Source organism: Oncorhynchus masou, chromosome 14 (assembly GCF_036934945.1).
Source record: "Oncorhynchus masou masou isolate Uvic2021 chromosome 14, UVic_Omas_1.1, whole genome shotgun sequence".
NCBI classification, from domain to species: Eukaryota; Metazoa; Chordata; class Actinopteri; order Salmoniformes; family Salmonidae; genus Oncorhynchus; species Oncorhynchus masou.
In genome coordinates this window covers 22,151,583-22,172,832 of record NC_088225.1, presented here as the reverse complement: position 1 = coordinate 22,172,832, position 21,250 = coordinate 22,151,583, and the positions used below count along the sequence as shown (strand labels likewise).

The 21,250-nt window shown below is 43.1% G+C and overlaps 1 protein-coding gene and 1 pseudogene across 1 annotated transcript; one reads left to right on the top strand and one right to left on the bottom strand.

The window, feature by feature from the left end:
- Window positions 1-21,250, top strand: part of LOC135554533 (Ig mu chain C region membrane-bound form-like) — a 526,132-nt pseudogene that overhangs the window by 90,553 nt on the left and 414,329 nt on the right.
- On the bottom strand, window positions 3,513-8,771 carry LOC135554527 (GDP-L-fucose synthase-like). The gene is made up of 6 exons (XM_064986872.1): window positions 8,648-8,771; window positions 7,051-7,211; window positions 6,455-6,569; window positions 5,521-5,649; window positions 5,153-5,226; window positions 3,513-3,793 (listed from the first exon to the last, which is right to left on the bottom strand). The coding sequence occupies exons 2-6, from the start codon at window positions 7,203-7,205 to the stop codon at window positions 3,652-3,654; spliced, it is 615 nt and encodes a 204-aa protein (XP_064842944.1). The 5' UTR covers window positions 7,206-7,211; window positions 8,648-8,771; the 3' UTR covers window positions 3,513-3,651.

Below are 21,250 nucleotides of genomic sequence, written 5' to 3'. Positions count from 1 at the left end.
TCTAGTTCTGACATTGCAGTATGTTTTTTTCTTTTTGCTTTCACCTTTATTTAACCAGGTAGGCTAGTTGAGAAAAAAAATGGATCATATTACTCCAGTGCTAGCCTCTCTACACTGGCTTCTTGTCAAAGCAAGGGCTGATTTCAAGGTTATACTGCTAACCTACAAAGCATTACATGGGCTTGCTCCTACCTATCTCTCTGATTTGGTCCTGCCGCACATACCTACACGTACACTATGGTCACAAGACGCAGGCCTCCTAATTGTCCCTAGAATTTATAAGCAAACAGCTGGAGGCAGGGCTTTCTCCAATAGAGCTCCATTTTTATGGAACGGTCTGCCTACCCATGTCAGAGACACAAACTCTGTCTCAACCTTTAAGTCTTTATTGAAGACTCATCTCTTCAGTGGGTCATATGATTGAGTGTAGTCTGGCCCAGGAGTGGGAAGGCGAATGGAAAGGCTCTGGAGCAACGAACCGCCCTTGCTGTCTCTGCCTGGCCGGTTCCCCTCTTTCCACTGGGATTCTCTGCCTCTAACCCTATTACAGGGGCTGGGTCACTGGCTTACTGGGGCTCTCTCATGCCGTCCCTGGAAGGGGTGCGTCACCTGAGTGGGTTGATTCACTGATGTGGTCATCCTGTCTGGGTTGGCGCCCCCCCTTGGGTTGTGCCGTGGCGGAGATCTTTGTGGGCTATACTCAGCCTTGTCTCAGGATGGTAAGTTGGTGGTTGAAGATATCCCTCTAGTGGTGTGGGGGCTGTGCTTTGGCAAAGTGGGTGGGGTTATATCCTTCCTGTTTGGCCCTGTCTGGGGGTGTCCTCGGATGGGGTCACAGTGTCTCCTGACCCTTCCTGTCTCAGCCTCCAGTATTTATGCTGCAGTAGTTTATGTGTCGGGGGGCTAGGGTCAGTTTGTTATATCTGGAGTACTTCTCCTGTCCTATTCGGTGTCCTGTGTGAATCTAAGTGTGCGTTCTCTAATTCTCTCCTTCTCTCTTTCTTTCTCTCTCTCGGAGGACCTGAGCCCTAGGACCATGCCCCAGGACTACCTGACATGATAACTCCTTGCTGTCCCCAGTCCACCTGGCCGTGCTGCTGCTCCAGTTTCAACTGTTCTGCCTTATTATTATTCGACCATGCTGGTCATTTATGAACATTTGAACATCTTGGCCATGTTCTGTTATAATCTCTACCCGGCACAGCCAGAAGAGGACTGGCCACCCCACAGTTTTTCCTAGCCACCGTGCTTCTACACCTGCATTGCTTGTTGTTTGGGGTTTTAGGCTGGGTTTCGGTACAGCACTTTGAGATATCAGCTGATGTACGAAGGGCTATATAAATAAATTTGATTTGATTTGAGAACAAGTTTGCATCTGCAAACTCATTTGCATCTGCAACATAGCCAAGATAAAGCAAACACATTCACAACAACTTCCTTATACACACAAATGTAAAGGGATGAATAAGAATATGTACATATAAATATATGGATGAGAGATGGCAGTGCGGCATGGGCAAGATGCAGTAGATGGTATAGAATACAGTATATACAGTGCCTTGCGAAAGTATTCGGCCCCCTTGAACTTTGCGACCTTTTGCCACATTTCAGGCTTCAAACATAAAGATATAAAACTGTATTTTTTTGTGAAGAATCAACAACAAGTGGGACACAATCATGAACTGGAATGACATTTATTGGATATTTCAATCTTTTTTAACAAATCAAAAACTGAAAAATTGGGCGTGCAAAATTATTCAGCCCCCTCAAGTTAATACTTTGTAGCGCCACCTTTTGCTGCGATTACAGCTGTAAGTCGCTTGGGGTATGTCTCTATCAGTTTCGCACATCGAGAGACTGAAATTTTTTCCCATTCCTCCTTGCAAAACAGCTCGAGCTCAGTGAGGTTGGATGGAGAGCATTTGTGAACAGCAGTTTTCAGTTCTTTCCACAGATTCTCGATTGGATTCAGGTCTGGACTTTGACTTGGCCATTCTAACACCTGGATATGTTTATTTTTGAACCATTCCATTGTAGATTTTGCTTTATGTTTTGGATCATTGTCTTGTTGGAAGACAAATCTCCGTCCCAGTCTCAGGTCTTTTGCAGACTCCATCAGGGTTTCTTCCAGAATGGTCCTGTATTTGGCTCCATCCATCTTCCCATCAATTTTAAACATCTTCCCAGTCCCTGCTGAAGAAAAGCAGGCCCAAACCATGATGCTGCCACCACCATGTTTGACAGTGGGTATGGTGTGTTCAGGGTGATGAGCTGTGTTGCTTTTACGCCAAACATAACGTTTTGCATTGTTGCCAAAAAGTTCAATTTTGGTTTCATCTGACCAGAGCACCTTCTTCCACATGTTTGGTGTGTCTCCCAGGTGGCTTGTGGCAAACTTTAAACAACACTTTTTATGGATATCTTTAAGAAATGGCTTTCTTCTTGCCACTCTTCCATAAAGGCCAGATTTGTGCAATATACGACTGATTGTTGTCACATGGACAGAGTCCCACACCTCAGCTGTAGATCTCTGCAGTTCATCCAGAGTGATCATGGGCCTCTTGGCTGCATCTCTGATCAGTCTTCTCCTTGTATGAGCTGAAAGTTTAGAGGGACGGCCAGGTCTTGGTAGATTTGCGGTGGTCTGATACTCCTTCCATTTCAATATTATCGCTTGCACAGTGCTCCTTGGGATGTTTAAAGCTTGGGAAATCGTTTTGTATCCAAATCCGGCTTTAAACTTCTTCACAACAGTATCTCGGACCTGCCTGGTGTGTTCCTTGTTCTTCATGATGCTCTCTGCGCTTTTAACGGACCTCTGAGACGATCACAGTGCAGGTGCATTTATACGGAGACTTGATTACACACAGGTGGATTGTATTTATCATCATTAGTCATTTAGGTCAACATTGGATCATTCAGAGATCCTCACTGAACTTCTGGAGAGAGTTTGCTGCACTGAAGTAAAGGGGCTGAATAATTTTGCACGCCCAATTTTTCAGTTTTTGATTTGTTAAAAAAGTTTGAAATATCCAATAAATGTCGTTCCACTTCATGATTGTGTCCCACTTGTTGTTGATTCTTCACAAAAAAATACAGTTTTATTTCTTTATGTTTGAAGCCTGAAATGTGGCAAAAGGTCGCAAAGTTCAAGGGGGCCGAGTACTTTCGCAAGGCACTGTACATATGAGATGAGTAATGTAGGATATTTAGACATCATTAAAGTGGTGTTATTTAAAGTGACTAGTGATACTTTGATCAAATCCATTTATTAAAGTGGCCAGCGATTTGAGTCTGTATGTAGGCAACAGCCTCTCTATGTTAGTGATGGCTGTTTAACAGTCTAATGGCCTTGAGATAGCTGTTTTTCAGTCTCTCGGTCCCTGCTTTGATGCACCTGTACTGACCTCGCCATTTGGATGATAACGGGGTGAACAGGCAGTGGCTCAGGTGGTTGATGTCCTTGATGATCTTTTTGGTCTTCCTGTGACATCCGCTGCTGTAGGTGTCCTCTGTGTGTGTGTGTGTGTGTGTGTGTGTGTGTGTGTGTGTGTGTGTGTGTGTGTGTGTGTGTGTGTGTGTGTGTGTGTGTGTGTGTGTGTGTGTGTGTGTGTGTGTGTGTGTGTGTGTGTGTGTGTAGTATTGTGAGTGTTACTTACTTTTAGCAGCATATGTCTTATGCATGAGCGCTGAGAGCACGTGACCATTTTCAAAGTTGAAGTTGTCATAGGGACCATACACGTTCGTCGGGATTACGGCAGTGTAGCGACGCCCATGCTGCGCAAAGTATCCCCTGTTGTCAATCAAGTCCACACACACACACACACACACACACACACACACACACACACACACACACACACACACACACACACACACACACACACACACACACACACACACACACACAATCATGTTGTGGTTAGAACATTAATGACCCACTCCAACTATTTTTTTAAACAATATTCTAAGTACACATACAATACAAGGTACAAACCCTTAAGGTTATAAAAAAAATTGTTGAGAGAAATGTTGTTGTTTTTTTGACACAAATGGCGGATCAAGGAGTTGGCAATTCAAGGGGTTAGTCTGATGGATGCATACCGATGTCATCGGCCTTCCCTCTTGCTTCGCAGAACAATAGCAGAGCAATAAAGGTTCCTTGGAAGTTGTGGGAACATATGTTTTTGGTTTCCCATTGGTTCTGGGAACTAAAGCCTAAGTTTCCTGACCAGTGAAACTGACCTTTTTTTAACATTCTAAGAACATTCATTTTTTGGTTGCAGGGAAGTTCTGAGAACGTTTTACAATGATTCCCTGAAAGTTTTCCTGGGAGGTTTTATTAATGTTCTGATAATGAAATGATAGGTTATTTGAATGTAATTAAATAATATTCTGAGAACATGTTTCAATAAGACTTTTAATAACACTGCTAGCTTAGATTAACTGTTTTGAACACCAAGCACAGATGAGACACATGGAAATTAAATTGCTTAGGCATTAATCATGGCAAACACATCTCTTTGTTATTGTCACAAGGAGCCTATAAGATTTAAACCTATGATCTTATGTTTCCTATCCATGGACTCAGTCCACTGCGCCACCAGGTTGGCGCTAGCATGCCATGTTTTGTAACTTATACAAAGCTGTGTAATTTAGTCTATTCAAACAGACTCCATTTCAAAGGAAACAAGTGCTCATAAAGATCAGGTGTGGCCAATTAGCGGGTGTGGCCAATTAGCGGGTGCGGCCACTTCATGAACTCACTTAACAAGATAGAGGATAGAGAGAGTTTTGTTGACGCTGAGAACGGAATGTATATATTAATAAATAACATTTTTAGAACCCTCTTGTGGTTTTAATGGAACGTTTTCTTAATGTTCTGAGAATATTACTAAATAGGACCATGAGGAAACCTGTAGGAAACGTTACGCTGAAGTACTGAAATTCCCACATAAGAACGTTGTTCTTAATGTTCTCTGAACAATTTGAGAACATTACTTTAAATAGAATCATGAGGAAACCTGTAGGAAGCATAAGCATCTTTTGCTAAATTCATCAGGTGATAAATGAAGTGCAAGGGAGGCTGTAGTGGGTCTTTCAAATGTGTGCTAATGTACCTGCACAGGTAACAGATTAGTCACCAGCTCACCTGTTCTGAATATCAATCATTCTTTTGGCATGTGAGTAGCCAAAGTTTGAGTCATGTGGAGGCCCATTGTGGATCTGTGGGAAGGGGTAGAAAGCATGAGTGATCCTACACCATCTTTTATTAAAAATCCCAGTTTGGAGGGCCAGAGGTTCCCAGAGTAGTTCTACTGTCACTGGGCACATACTCGGTCCCAAATGGCACCCTAAACTGTTGAACTCCTACCTTTGACCAGGGTCATTAGGTCTCTGGTTAAAAAGAATGTACTATATAGGGAATTGGGTGCCATTTGAAGCCACCATAGTATATTAGTATTAAGGTTAAACACAACATAATCTCATTGATTTGGCCTTACTGGTTGTTCAACTCACCATGCTCTCATCAATAGGGTATGTGGTCTTGTCAGGAAAGATGCAGCTGGACAGACAGGACACCACCTTGGTGACGCCCCTTTCGTGAGACGTCTGCAGCACGTTGTCATTGATGCGAAGGTTGTCCCTCTGTGAAGGCAAAACACTGTGGTCTCAATTCAATAAAACCTGTATTGCGACTCCTACACAATAACTTGTTTTTACACAAATTAATTAAAGGAATGCATTTGCACACTAACACCCCGCCCGTGACGAGCATGCGCATCCGCTCAGCCTTCGTCTGCAAAACCATTTATCACTCTCACTCACTCTCAAAGAATGCTAACTTCTATTTTTTCAGTTGTGATATTCACATACTGTTATTACGCTGTAGCCCATCATTGTAAATACACATTTGTTCTTAACAGACTTGCCTAGTTAAATAAAGGTTAAATAAAAAATATAAAAAATCAACAGATGGATTAATACCCTTTTGGAATTAAGATGAATACATTTGCCAACAAAGTCACTGTGTAAACTTCACTTTGACAAGTTCAATTGAATTTCAGCGTAAGTAGTTGCCCGGCCAGGCGAACATGAACATTTATATTCAGGTCATTCAGCAGAAGATCTTTTCCAGAGCTGCTTCCAGTCGGTGCATTCAACCAGTAGCTAGATAAGACAAACCATTTCACGGACTGGCCTTTAGGTAGTTCAGGCAAAATATCAGATGGGCTGGTTCCATCTTCAGCCCATCGGCCTGTCTAAACTGTGGATTTTGTACACAAATATCATTATTTGGTTAACAATTGGGGCGCCAGGCAAAGAAATGGGCCAGTGAGTTAGAAATGCCCGTTCCGCATTTCTGGATCCATCCCTGATTTAACAAATGTAGTTTGGGACAGAAACGTATAGCCTAGGTATTAAAACAAACTGGGTAGTTCGGTAAGCTCACCAGGAAGTGTAGGTTCTCCTTCATGTGAAGATAGAGTCCTCCCACCTTGGCAGCCAGGTGAATGACATGGGTGGGCCGATACTTCTCAAACACTGCTCTTGTCTGTTGTAGATCTCTGGCAGAACAACTGTCATCATCATCATCGTCATCCCATTTAATGGAAACACATCAATCTCATAAAAGTATGCATGCACAAATCTAATTAGCTAAACATTTAATGTGGTTCCAACAGGAACTATATAGAAACTCTAAATATATACTGTACCTATGCATCAATCTACATATCTATAGAATATATTAGAAAATAATAGAATAGCAGAGATTAGAATATTTTTTTCCACTTGAGTGAACTTATTTTGTTCCTGTTGGAACCACAAAACCAGCCCCAGATGTAAAAGGGTCATAACAGGATTTCATACAGTGCAACATGACATACATTACCTATAGAAATATGTTATGTAGAACAGACATGCTGGTGTTTCTCGGGCATGAAGAATATGGCATCTCTTGTATATAGGCTAGTCCATTTTTATCTGCATCGACCAAGCCTCAGACCAGCTCTGCTGAGAATATGAAGTTAATGTGACATAACTTACACGAGGTTGGCCTCTTTGGAAGACAGGAAGGTCCACTGCTCGCCCTCTAGACAGCCGCCTTCCTGTTTCACCACGTGCTCGATGGCCTTCCCGACCAATCCAGATCCGCCCGTGACGAGCACGCGCATAGGCTCAGCCTTCGTCGCCGAATCCATCTCTCACTGATCAAAGAATGCAAACTTTCATTTCTCAGTTGTGATATTCACATACTGTTATTACGCTGAAGCCCTAAACAAAGTAGGCTGATATGAATGACAGTATGATCATGGCCCTATTTATAGCCTACTTTAAAACGTAATAATAATTATTATTATTTTTTACATTTAGGCCAGTAAGGAATTCATCAAATATATGCTATACAACATCAAACGGCAAGTTGAAAGGTATTAACACACTTTTCGTTTCAATTACAATTTCATTGTAGCCACATTTGTTTAATCATGGAGGCTACTTTATTGTATTTATTTCCTATCTACATTTATTGACTTTTGTCTTTTGAAATAAATTCAATTCGGCATATTAAATATTAAGCCAAAGGGGGAGTGAATGGTATTATGACAATGTTAATTTTAGCCTATCAAAAGGATAAACAAACAGCCTACGCCAATATCGATATATATTTCATTTTTAAATATAACAATTTAGATTAAAAGAATGGGAAATAAGAGTTAGGCTATATTACAAAACAGAAGCCTATATTACAATATCAGATTGTCATACAGGCTACACCACTGACATTATTTTAGCAAAGCAAACCAAATAGTAGCCTAAAAGTACATGAGGTCTGTCGAAAGAAAATCTCTACTAATATGTTAAATACAATGTAGCCTAGCCTATAAATAGGCCTTATAGGACAAACATTTTAGGGGAATAATTGCGAATATTAATCGGAAGTCTATGTGGGCAATTTTGAATAAAAAAAAAAAACTCAAATCGAAATAATGATGAGAATACAAAACTAAGAATAGTTATACATTTAGGCTAATAAGGAATTAATAACATGCTATACATCAAACGCAAGTTGTTTAATCATGGAGGCTACTTTATTGTATTTATTTCTATATACATTTATTAACTTTTTTCTTTTGAAATAAATTCAATTTGCCATTTTAAATATTAAGCTCAAGAGTCCAAAACGGGAGTGAATTGCATTATAGTCGTGTTAATTTTTAGCAAAAGGACAAATAGCTTACGCCAATACCGACAGACACAGTATTTCATTTTAAAATTAACAATATGTGTTTAATCGAAATATCGGTTGGTCTCATTAGGCCTATATTACAAACACTATATTACAACATCAGATGATCGTATAGGCTACAACACTGACATTATTTTAGCAACACAAACAAGAGTAGGCTAAAAGTAGCATATACGAAGTTTGTCGAAAGAAAATGTCTATGTTGAAGTCAAACGCACCTACCCATTCAACCAAAAGTCATCTACATAGGACATTTATAAAGGCAAAACATATCCATCCGTATAGTTTACGTGAGCTATTTTGAATTGTAATCAGTCACATTTTTAACTCGGCAAGACTCTCGTGTTATTTTGTATGTATCTTATCAATACACAAAGTAAATGTATGAATTCAAACCTGTAAAATTATTCGTTAGAACTTTCCTCCTTGGATAAAGTCGGTATTAGATCCTATTTCTGAACGCTCAAGTACATAAATGAGGCTTAGGCTCTCTTTTGTCTTGCACACTAACCTATCAAGGTAAGCCGCAGGCGCAAGGTGGAGCTGCACTTATAGGCTACCTGTGAGCAACACTCACGTACCACACCACATTAAGAAAATACCAGAACTGTTAAGATACAGTTGAAGTCGGAAGTTAACATACACCTTAGCAAAATACATTTAAACTCCGTTTTCACTATTCCTGACATTTAATCCTAGTCAAAAATTCCCTGTCTTAGGTCACTCAAGATCACCACTTTATTTTAAGAATGTGAAATGTCAGAAAAATATTAGAGAGAATTATTTATTTCAGCATTTATTTATTTCATCACATTCCCAATGGGTCAGAAATGTACATACACCCAATTAGTATTTGGTAGCATTGCCTATAAATTGTTTAACTTGGGTCAAACATTTTGGGTAGCCTTCCACAAGCTGCCAACAATAAGTTGGGGGAATTTTGTCCCATTCCTCCGGACAGAGATGGTGTAACTGAGTCAGGATTGTAGGCCTCCTTGCTCGCACACGCTTTTTCAGTTCTGCCCACACATTCTCTATAAGATTGAGGTCAGGGCTTTGTCATGGCCACTCCAAAACCTTAACTTTATTGTCCTTAAGCCATTTTGCCACAACTTTGGAAGTATGCTTGGGGTCATTGTCCATTTCAAAGACCCATTTGCGACCAAGCTTTAACTTCCTGACTGATGTCTTGAGATGTTGCTTCAATATATCCACATAATTTTCTGTCCTCATGTTGCCATCTATTTTGTGAAGTGCACCAGTCCCTCCTGCAGCAAAGCACCCCCACAACATGATGCTGCCACCCCCTGCTTCACGGTTGGGATGATGTTCTTCTGCTTGCAAGCATCCCACTTTTTCCCTCCAAACATAAGGATGGTCATTATGGCCAAACAGTTCTATTTTTGTTTCATCAGACCAGAGGAAATTCCTACCAAAAAGTACGATCGTTGTCCCCATGTGCAGTTGCAAACCGTTGTCTGGATTTTTTTAATGGCAGTTTTGGAGTAGTAGTTTCTTCCTTGCTGAGCGGTCTTTCAGGTTATGTCAACATAGGACTCGTTTTACTGTGGATATAGATACTTTTGTACCTGTTTCCTCCAGCATCTTCACAAGGTCCTTTGCTGTTGTTCTGGGATTGATTTGCACTTTTCGCACCTAAGTGCGTTCATCTCCAGGAGACCGAACGTGTCTCCTTCCTGAGCGGTATGACGGTTGCGTGGTCCCAAGGTGTTTATACTTGCGCACTATTGTTTGTACAGATGAACGTGGTACCTTTAGGGGTTTGGAAATTGCTCCCAAGGATGAACCAGACTTGTGGGGGTCTACAATTTTTTTACGAGGTCTTGGCTGATTTCTTTTGATTTTCCAATGATGTCAAGCAAAGAGGCACTGAGTTTGAAGGTAGGCATTGAAATACATCCACAGGTACTCCTCCAATTGACTCAAATGATGTTAATTAGCCAATCAGAAGCTTGTAAAGCCATGACATAATTTTCTGGAATTTTCCAAGCTGTTTAAAGGCACAGTCAACTTAGTGTATGTAAACTTCTGATCAACTGGAATTGTGATATGGTGAATTATAAGTGAAATAATCTGTCTGTAAACAATTGTTGGAAAAATTACTTGTGTCATGCACAAAGTAGATGTCCTAACCAACTTGCCAAAACTATAGTTTGTTAACAAGACATTTGTGGAGTGGTTGAAAAATGAGTTTTAATGACTACAATCTAAGTGTATGTAAACTTTCGACTTCCACTGTAGGTTTGCTGAAAATAAAATGTTTTCCCCAACATAAATTTAATATAACTTCTGTTTTTTTTAATTTTACCTTTATTTAACCAGGTAGGCTAGTTGAGAACAAGTTCTAATTTACTGCGACCTGGCCAAGATAAAGCAAAGCAATGCGACACAAACAACGACACAGAGTTATACATGGAATAAACAAACATACAGTCACAATAGAAATGTCTATATACAGTGTGTGCAAATGTGGTGAGATAAGGGCAATAAATAGGCCATAGTAGCAAATAAATTACAATTTAGCAGATTAGCACTGGAGTGATAGATGAGCAGATGATGATGTGCAAGTAGATATACTGGTATGCAAAAGAGCAGAAAATTAAATAAAACAATATGGGGATGAGGGAGGTAGATTGGGTGGGCTGTTTACAGATGAACTGTGTACAGCTGCAGCGATCGGTTAGCTGCTCAGATAGCTGATGTTAAAAGTTAGTGAGAGAAATATAAGTCTCCAGCTTCAGCGATTTTTGCAATTCGTTCCAGTCACTGGCAGCAGAGAATTGTAAGGAAAGGCGGCCAAAGGAAGTGTTGGCTTTGGGGATGACCAGTGAGATATACCTGCTGGCGCGCGTGCTACGGGTGGGTGTTGTTATCGTGATAAGGTGGAGCTTTACCTAGCATAGACTTATAGATGACCTGGAGCCAGTGGGTCTGGTGACGAATATGTAGCGAGGGCCAGCCGACTAGAGCATACAGGTCGCAGTGGTGGGTATTATAAGGGGCTTTGGAAACAAAACGGATGGCATTGTGATAGACTGCATCCAGTTTGCTGAGTAGAGTATTGGAAGCTATTTTGTAGATGACATCTCCGAAGTCGAGGATCGGTAGGATAGTCAGTTTTACGAGGGTAAGTTTAGCGGCGTGAGTGAAGGAGACATTATTGTGAAATAGAAAGCCGATTCTAGATTTGATTTTGGATTGGAGATGTTTAATATGAGTCTGGAAGGAGAGTTTACAGTTTAGCCAGACACCTAGGTATTTGTAGTTGTCCACATATTCTAGGTCAGAACCGTACAGAGTAGTGATGCAAGTCGGGCGGGTGGGTGCGGGCAGAGATCGGTTGAAAAGCATGCATTTGGTTTTACTAGCGTTTAAGAGCAGTTGGAGGCCACGGAAGGAGTGTTATATGGCATTGAAGCTCGTTTGGAGGTTAATTAACACAGTGTCCAAAGAAGGGCCAGATGTATACACAATGGTGTCGTCTGCGTAGAGGTGGATCAGGGAATCCCCAGCAGCAAGAGCGACATCGTTGATATATACAGAGAAAAGAGTCGGCCCGAGAATTGAACCCTGTGGTACCCCCATAGAGACTGATTTGACTCACTGGACGCTGTCTGGGAAGTAGTTGGTGAACCAGGCGAGGCAGTGATTTGAGAAACCAAGGCAGTCATTTGAGAAACCAAGGCTATTGAGTCTGCTGATAAGAATACGGTGATTGACCGAGTCGAAAGCTTTTGCCAGGTCGATGAAGACGGCTGCACAGTACTCTCGTTTATCGATGGCGGTTATGATATCATTTAGTACCTTGAGCGTGGCTGAGGTGCACCCGTACAGTGCAACATGACATACATTTCCTATAGAAATACGTTATGTAGAACAGACATGCTAGTGTTTCTCTGTCATGTAGAATATGGGATCATGGCAGGATAGGACATTTTTATCTGCAATGACCAAGCCTGAGACCAGCTCTGCTGAGAATATGAGGTTCATGTGACGTCACTTAAACAAGGTTGGCCTCTTTGGAGAACAGGAAGGTCCACGGCTCGCTCTGGAGAAAGCCGCCTTCCTGTTTCACCACGTGTCCGATGGCCTTCCTGACCAATCCGGATCTGCCAGTGACGAGCATAGGCATCGACTCAGCCTTCCCTTCCGAACACATTTCTCACTCTGATCAAAGAATGCAAACTATAATTTTTCTGTTGTGATATTCAAATAATGTTGTTACGCTGAAGCCCTAAACAAAGTAGGCTGATATGAATGATAGTGTCATCAACGCCCTATTTATATTCTACCTTAAAACGTAATAATTATGATAGAAGTTACATTTAGGCCTATACAAACATTGTAGGGAAATAATAGCAAATATTAATCCGTAGTCTATGTGGGCTATTTTTTATTAAAATCAGTCGGCCATTTTTAACTCGACAAGACTGTGTAACTCGTGTTATTTGGATATTAATTGTATCAGTAGATACACAAAGTAATTGTTTTGAATTCAAATCTGCAAAAAGTTCAAATAAAGTCGATATTAGATCATTTGTGCGCTCAAGTACTGAACTGAGGCTATCTCGTCTTCCAGACTATGTCCTTAGCAAAGCAGCAGGCGGGAGACACATTCACCCTTTCATAGGCTACCTGTAAGCTATTTGATAACATGTGTAGAGAATCTGACTATCCTACATTTATCTGAACTATCACTCACGTACCACAATTAGAAAATACCAGGAATAGCCTGTTAATAACTGTTAAGATAGGTGTGGTGAAAAAAACATTTTATATAACTTCTGTTGGAAATTGGGATGTAATTAAGAAAATAGGCATATAATTGGCTGCATTTTAACGCATTTCAAGTCAAATAAAAAAGGAATTAGTCACATGCACCGAATACAACAGGTGTAGACTTTATGCTTACTTTTGAGCCCTTTACATTTACATTTACATTTAAGTCATTTGGCAGACGCTCTTATCCAGAGCGACTTACAAATTGGTGAATTCACCTTATGACATCCAGTGGAACAGCCACTTTACAATAGTGCATCTAAATCATTTAAGGGGGGGTGAGAAGGATTACTTTATCCTATCCTAGGTATTCCTTAAAGAGGTGGGGTTTCAGGTGTCTCCGGAAGGTGGTGATTGACTCCGCTGTCCTGGCGTCGTGAGGGAGTTTGTTCCACCATTGGGGGGCCAGAGCAGCGAACAGTTTTGACTGGGCTGAGCGGGAACTGTACTTCCTCAGTGGTAGGGAGGCGAGCAGGCCAGAGGTGGATGAACGCAGTGCCCTTGTTTGGGTGTAGGGCCTGATCAGAGCCTGGAGGTACTGCGGTGCCGTTCCCCTCACAGCTCCGTAGGCAAGCACCATGGTCTTGTAGCGGATGCGAGCTTCAACTGGAAGCCAGTGGAGAGAGCGGAGGAGCGGGGTGACGTGAGAGAACTTGGGAAGGTTGAACACCAGACGGGCTGCGGCGTTCTGGATGAGTTGTAGGGGTTTAATGGCACAGGCAGGGAGCCCAGACAACAGCGAGTTGCAGTAATCCAGACGGGAGATGACAAGTGCCTGGATTAGGACCTGCGCCGCTTCCTGTGTGAGGCAGGGTCGTACTCTGCGGATGTTGTAGAGCATGAACCTACAGGAACGGGCCACCGCCTTGATGTTAGTTGAGAACGACAGGGTGTTGTCCAGGATCACGCCAAGGTTCTTAGCGCTCTGGGAGGAGGACACAATGGAGTTGTCAACCGTGATGGCGAGATCATGAAACGGGCAGTCCTTCCCCGGGAGGAAGAGCAGCTCCGTCTTGCCGAGGTTCAGCTTGAGGTGGTGATCCGTCATCCACACTGATATGTCTGCCAGACATGCAGAGATGCGATTCGCCACCTGGTCATCAGAAGGGGGAAAGGAGAAGATTAATTGTGTGTCGTCTGCATAGCAATGATAGGAGAGACCATGTGAGGTTATGACAGAGCCAAGTGACTTGGTGTATAGCGAGAATAGGAGAGGGCCTAGAACAGAGCCCTGGGGGACACCAGTGGTGAGAGCGCGTGGTGAGGAGACAGATTCTCGCCACGCCACCTGGTAGGAGCGACCTGTCAGGTAGGACGCAATCCAAGCGTGGGCCGCGCCGGAGATGCCCAACTCGGAGAGGGTGGAGAGGAGGATCTGATGGTTCACAGTATCGAAGGCAGCCGATAGGTCTAGAAGGATGAGAGCAGAGGAGAGAGAGTTAGCTTTAGCAGTGTGGAGCGCCTCCGTGATACAGAGAAGAGCAGTCTCAGTTGAATGACTAGTCTTGAAACCTGACTGATTTGGATCAAGAAGGTCATTCTGAGAGAGATAGCGGGAGAGCTGTCCAAGGACGGCACGTTCAAGAGTTTTGGAGAGAAAAGAAAGAAGGGATACTGGTCTGTAGTTGTTGACATCGGAGGGATCGAGTGTAGGTTTTTCAGAAGGGGTGCAACTCTCGCTCTCTTGAAGACGGAAGGGATGTAGCCAGCGGTCAGGGATGAGTTGATGAGCGAGGTGAGGTAAGGGAGAAGGTCTCCGGAAATGGTCTGGAGAAGAGAGGAGGGGATAGGGTCAAGCGGGCAGGTTGTTGGGCGGCCGGCCGTCACAAGAAGCGAGATTTCATCTGGAGAGAGAGGGGAGAAAGAGGTCAGAGCACAGGGTAGGGCAGTGTGAGCAGAACCAGCGGTGTCGTTTGACTTAGCAAACGAGGATCGGATGTCGTCGACCTTCTTTTCAAAATGGTTGACAAAGTCATCTGCAGAGAGGGAGGAGGGGGGGGAGGGGGAGGAGGGATTCTGGAGGGAGGAGAAGGTGGCAAAGAGCTTCCTAGGGTTAGAGGCAGATGCTTGGAATTTAGAGTGGTAGAAAGTGGCTTTAGCAGCAGAGACAGAGGAGGAAAATGTAGAGAGGAGAGAGTGAAAGGATGCCAGGTCCGCAGGGAGGCGAGTTTTCCTCCATTTCCGCTCGGCTGCCCGGAGCCCTGTTCTGTGAGCTCGCAATGAGTCGTCGAGCCACGGAGTGGGAGGGGAGGACCGAGCCGGCCTGGAGGATAGGGGACATAGAGAGTCAAAGGATGCAGAAAGGGAAGAGAGGAGGGTTGAGGAGGCAGAATCAGGAGATAGGTTGGAGAAGGTATGAGCAGAGGGAAGAGATGATAGGATGGAAGAGGAGAGAGTAGCGGGGGAGAGAGAGCGAAGGTTGGGACGGCGCGATACCATCCGAGTAGGGGCAGTGTGGGAAGTGTTGGATGAGAGCGAGAGGGAAAAGGATACAAGGTAGTGGTCAGAGACTTGGAGGGGAGTTGCAATGAGGTTAGTGGAAGAACAGCATCTAGTAAAGATGAGGTCGAGCGTATTGCCTGCCTTGTGAGTAGGGGGGAAGGTGAGAGGGTGAGGTCAAAAGAGGAGAGGAGTGGAAAGAAGGAGGCAGAGAGGAATGAGTCAAAGGTAGACGTGGGGAGGTTAAAGTCGCCCAGGACTGTGAGAGGTGAGCCGTCCTCAGGAAAGGAGCTTATCAAGGCATCAAGCTCATTGATGAACTCTCCGAGGGAACCTGGAGGGCGATAAATGATAAGGATGTTAAGCTTGAAAGGGCTGGTAACTGTGACAGCATGGAATTCAAAGGAGGCGATAGACAGATGGGTAAGGGGAGAAAGAGAAATGACCACTTGGGAGAGATGAGGATCCCGGTGCCACCACCCCGCTGACCAGAAGCTCTCGGGGTGTGCGAGAACACGTGGGCGGACGAAGAGAGAGCAGTAGGAGTAGCAGTGTTATCTGTGGTGATCCATGTTTCCGTCAGTGCCAAGAAGTCGAGGGACTGGAGGGAGGCATAGGCTGAGATGAACTCTGCCTTGTTGGCCGCAGATCGGCAGTTCCAGAGGCTACCGGAGACCTGGAACTCCACGTGGGTCGTGCGCGCTGGGACCACCAGATTAGGGTGGCCGCGGCCACGCGGTGTGGAGCGTTTGTATGGTCTGTGCAGAGAGGAGAGAACAGGGATAGATAGACACATAGTTGACAGGCTACAGAAGAGGCTACGCTAATGCAAAGGAGATTGGAATGACAAGTGGACTACACGTCTCGAATGTTCAGAAAGTTAAGCTTACGTAGCAAGAATCTTATTGACTAAAATGATTGAAATGATACAGTACTGCTGGAGTAGGCTAGCTGGCAGTGGCTGCGTTGTTGACTTTGTAGGCTAGCTGGCAGTGGCTGCGTTGTTGACACTACACTAATCAAGTCGTTCCGTTGAGTGTAATAGTTTCCCAACAATTCAGAGTATAAACAATTTTCTAAATAAAACAATTAATAGTAACACAATACTTGTGCTGTGGTATGAGGAAGTTGAAGTAAATGAGGCAATATTTACATGTAGGTAGGTGTAAAAGCAATCAGGATAGATAATAAACAGAGAAGCAGCAGAATGTGACCAAACACCTCTATTTGGTCTTATTTTGCAAAATTTGAAATTGTGTTTTTTACATTGGATAAAAGTAGAGACTCAGAGATACAAAATGCTGCAGTTGTATACACTGCAGTTGTGGAATAATGGGAAAGTAACTGCTTCGAAAGTTGATAAACTTCTAACCCCACTTTTGAGAAAGTGGCCCTTGAAAGTTTTGGTACACCTACTGGACAGCTCTTCTTTGTTTACACCTATTCAGCATTGTTCACCCCCTCTTAAGCCGTAGCCCCGCCCATTTCTTTACTTTTTAAATTGTTTTATTTAAACTTGTTATGGCTGGGGCAGTATTGAGTAGCTTGGATGAATAAAGTGCCCAGAGTAAACTGCCTGCTACTCAGGCCCAGTTGCTAATATATGCATATTATTAGTAGATTTGGATAGAAACCACCTTGAAGGTTCTAAAACTGTTTGAATGATGTCTGTCAGTATAACAGAACTGAGAAAAAATCCAACCAGGAAGTGGGAAATCTGAGGTTTGTAGTTTTGCAAGTCATTGCCTATCAAATATACAGTGTCTATTGGCTCATATTGCACTTCCTACGGCTTCCTACTTCCTACGGCTCCAGGACACCTGTCACAGGAAAGCCATAAAGATCATTAAGGACAACAACCACCCGAGCCACTGCCTGTTCACCCCTCTATCATCCAGAAGGCGAGGTCAGTACAGCAGTAAAGCTTCTATCTCAAGGCCATCAGACTGTTAAACAGCCACCACTAACATTGAGTGGCTGCTGCCAACATACTGACTCAACTCCAGCCACTTTAATAATGGAATTTGATGTAAAAAAAATGTATCACTAGCCACTTTACACAATGCCATTTAATATAATGTTTACATACCCTAAATTATTAATCTCATATGTATATACTGTACTCTATATCATCCACTGCATCTTGCCATCTTAATGTAATACATCTTAATGTAATACATGTATCACTAGCCACTCTAAACTATGCCACATTTATGTTTACATACCCTACTCATCTCATATGTATATACTGTACTCTATACCATCTACTGCATCTTGCCTATGCCGTTCTGTACCTTCACTCATTCATATATCTTTATGTACATATTCTTTATCCCTTTACACCTGTGTGTATAAGGTAGTTGTTGTGGAATTGTTAGGTTAGATTACTCGTTGGTTATTACTGCATTGTCGGAACTAGAAGCACAAGCATTTCGCTACACTCGCATTAACATCTGCTAACCATACGTATGTAACAAATAACATTTTGATTTGATTTGATTTAAATGACGGCCTACGAAAAGGCAAAAGGCCTCCTGCTGAGATGGAGGCTGGGGTTAAAAATAAAAAATGAATTAAATAAAAATATAGGGCAAAACTCACATCATGACAAGAGAGACAAAACTTAAGATGACAACATAGCATGGCAGCAACACATGACAACACGACATGGCAGCAGCACAACATGGTACAGTAGCAGCACACAACAAGGTACAAACATTGTTGGGCACAGACAACAGCACAAACGGCAAGAAGGATGAAACAACAATACATCACGCAAAGCAGCCACAACTGTCAGTAAGAGTGTCCATGATTGAGTCTTTGAATGAAGAGATTGAGATAATACTGTCCAGTTTGAGTGTTTGTTGCAGCTCGTCGTAGTCGCTAGCTAACTTAAGGATTCACATATGAGGCCATGTGCTAAACAGAGTGAGTAAGGTAGTGTAGTAAACAAAGATTTCAAGACTAAAAGTGGTAAAAGTAGTAGCCTACAATAAGGAAAAACTTTAGGTAAAAACACACTTTGTCTAGTCCTTGGCCTAAATCCTAATCTGATTTTGATGCATGTCATGTTGTTCTTCATATTACTGCCTCTGGTAACCACAGAATATATCAAATAAAATCAGACTTTATTTTTTCTATGCACAAGATACAGAAGGCATACACAGTACAGAGAAATGGTTAATTGCATATTTGCATAGTAGCAATATTGTGACGACCCTCCCAGTATTGTGACGACCCTTCAGTTCAAATGACCTTGGGTTAGACATAGGGTGCGTGGACTTCTATCTAACAGTCCCTGTTATCTTATGTGTGTGATCTCCGGCGACGCCTGTTCGCTGCTGGTGAAATGGCTAATGAGAAGCTATCATCTTCACAGGAGAGGATGAAGGGCATATTTGATAGGCGAACTGAGTCTCGTCACTTTAGTTCAGGTGACCAGGGTCTTGCTCTGCTGCCAATTGTTGGTTCTCCTTTTCAAGTCAAGTTTCAAGGTCCATATTGTTATTTTGTTTGGTATTATCCTGTTATGTCGCTTCTGTCTGTTCCCTTCTGGTCTCGTTTTCTTCTTTCCTCTTAAAGTTTGCTTCCTGTCCGCAAAGGTTGCTGAGGTCTAGGAGGACGAGGTTGGCTGGGGCAAGTGGACGTGTGAACACGTAACCCCCTCATCAATTCTTTCTCTTTGCTCTTGATAGGATGTCGGTGGGCAGAGCTTGGAGGGTCATCAGCGAAATGGAGCACACCTGGGCTCTGGTGTTTCCCAGGATAAATGCACCTCTTCCGCATTCATTGAGAAGACTCTCTCCATGCAGACACTGATAGATTTTCGTTGTGGCATTTTTGTGGGCGTTATGTTTGTTTTCTTTGGCACCTTTCAACACCCATCATTATCATATTTATGCAGGCAACCACTCACTTACACTGCTGATTACTGACTACACACACCATTGTTAATTTTATTTAGTTTACCTCAGTTAATAAATATATTTTGTTATTCCTTATCTCCTCACTGTCTCCATTTTTGTTACGAACTTCGAGCTGGTTCGTGACAATATCAAAAATAGAAAGTGTCCAGATACAATATTTTTATCGATATTTAATAACTATGAGCTGATGCATACCCAGACACACTAAATTGATGGGTCATGTGAAAGAAATGCTATAACCACCCCCCAGCCACATCTAGCTAAGTGGATGGGTCACTATAGTCTAGACATGTATTATGTGAAAGTGTGTCTATGTGTGTCTTTTGTGTGAGTGTGTGTGTATGTGAGTGTGTGTTGGAGTGTCAGTATGTGAGTTTGTCGGTAGAGTCCAGTGAGTGTACAGAGAGAATAATTGGTCAATAGTAATAGTCAGGGTAGCCATTTGATTAACTGTTCAGCAGTTTATGGCTTGGGGTAGAAGCTGTTCAGGAGCCTTTAAGTTCCAGACTTGGTGCTATGGTACCGCTTGCCATGCGGTAGCAGAAAGAACAGCCTATGACTTCGGTGGCTGGAACCTTTGACAATTTTTAGGGCCTTCCTCTGACACCGCTTGGTATATGGCAGGGAGCACGGCCACAGTGATATACTGGGCTATACTCTCTGTTGCACCTTACGGTCGTATGCCAAGCTGTTGCCATACCAAGCGATGATGCAGCCAGTCAAGATGCTATCAATGGTGCAGCTGTAGAACTTTTTTGAGGATCTGAGGGCCCATGCCAAATCTTTTTAGCTTCCTGAGGGGAAAGGGGCGGTGTCGTCCCTTCATGACTGTGTTGGTGTGTTTGGACCATTATAGGTCCTTGGTGATGTGGAACTTGAACTTGAAGCTCGACACGCTCCACTACAGCCCCGTGGATGTGAATGGTGGTGTGCTCGGCCATCCGTTTCCTGTAGTCCACAATCAGCTCCTTTCTCTTGCTGACATTGAGGGAGAGGTTGATGTCCTGGCACCACACTAACAGGTCTATATCCTCCTCCCTATAAGCTGTCTAATTGTCGTTGATGATCAGGCCTGCCATCGTTGTGACGTTGGTAAACTGAATGATAGTGGATAGTGTTGGAGTCGTGTGCGGTCATGTAGGTGTGGGTGAACACGGAGTACAGGAGGGGACTAAGCACACACCCTTGTTGAGCCCCTGAATTGAGGGTCGTTGCCAACCCTCACCACCTATGGGTGGCCCATCTGGAAGTCCATGATCCAGTTGCAGAGGGAGGTGTTTAGTCCCAGGTTCTTTAGCTTAGTGATGAGCCTGGAGGACACTATGGTATTGAATGCAGAACTGTAACCAATGAAAAGCATTCTTACATAGGTGTTTATTTTGTCCAGGTGGGTAAAGGGCAGTATGTTGTGCAGTACAGATTGCGTCATCTGTGGATCTGTTGGGGCAGTATGCAAATTGAAGTGTTTCTAGGGTGCCTGTGATGATGGTGTTTATGAGACAATGACCAGCCTTTCAAAGCATTTCATGGCAACAGATGTGAGTGCGACTGGGCAAAAGTAATTTAGACAGGTTACCTTGGCGTTCTTGGGCACAGGGACTATGGTGGTCTGCTTGAAACATGTAGTTATTGTAGAATGGGTTAGGGAGAGGTTGAAATTGTCAGTGAAGACACTTGCCAGCTGGTTAGAGCATGCTCTGAGTACGCGTCCTGGGAATCTATCTGGCTCTGCAAATTTGTGAATGTTAACCTGTTTAAAGGTCTTAGTCAAATGTCATGACGTTGCCCTCTTTGGGTAAAGCAAGCCCATCCCCCTCTCCCTGCCTCCCCCTTT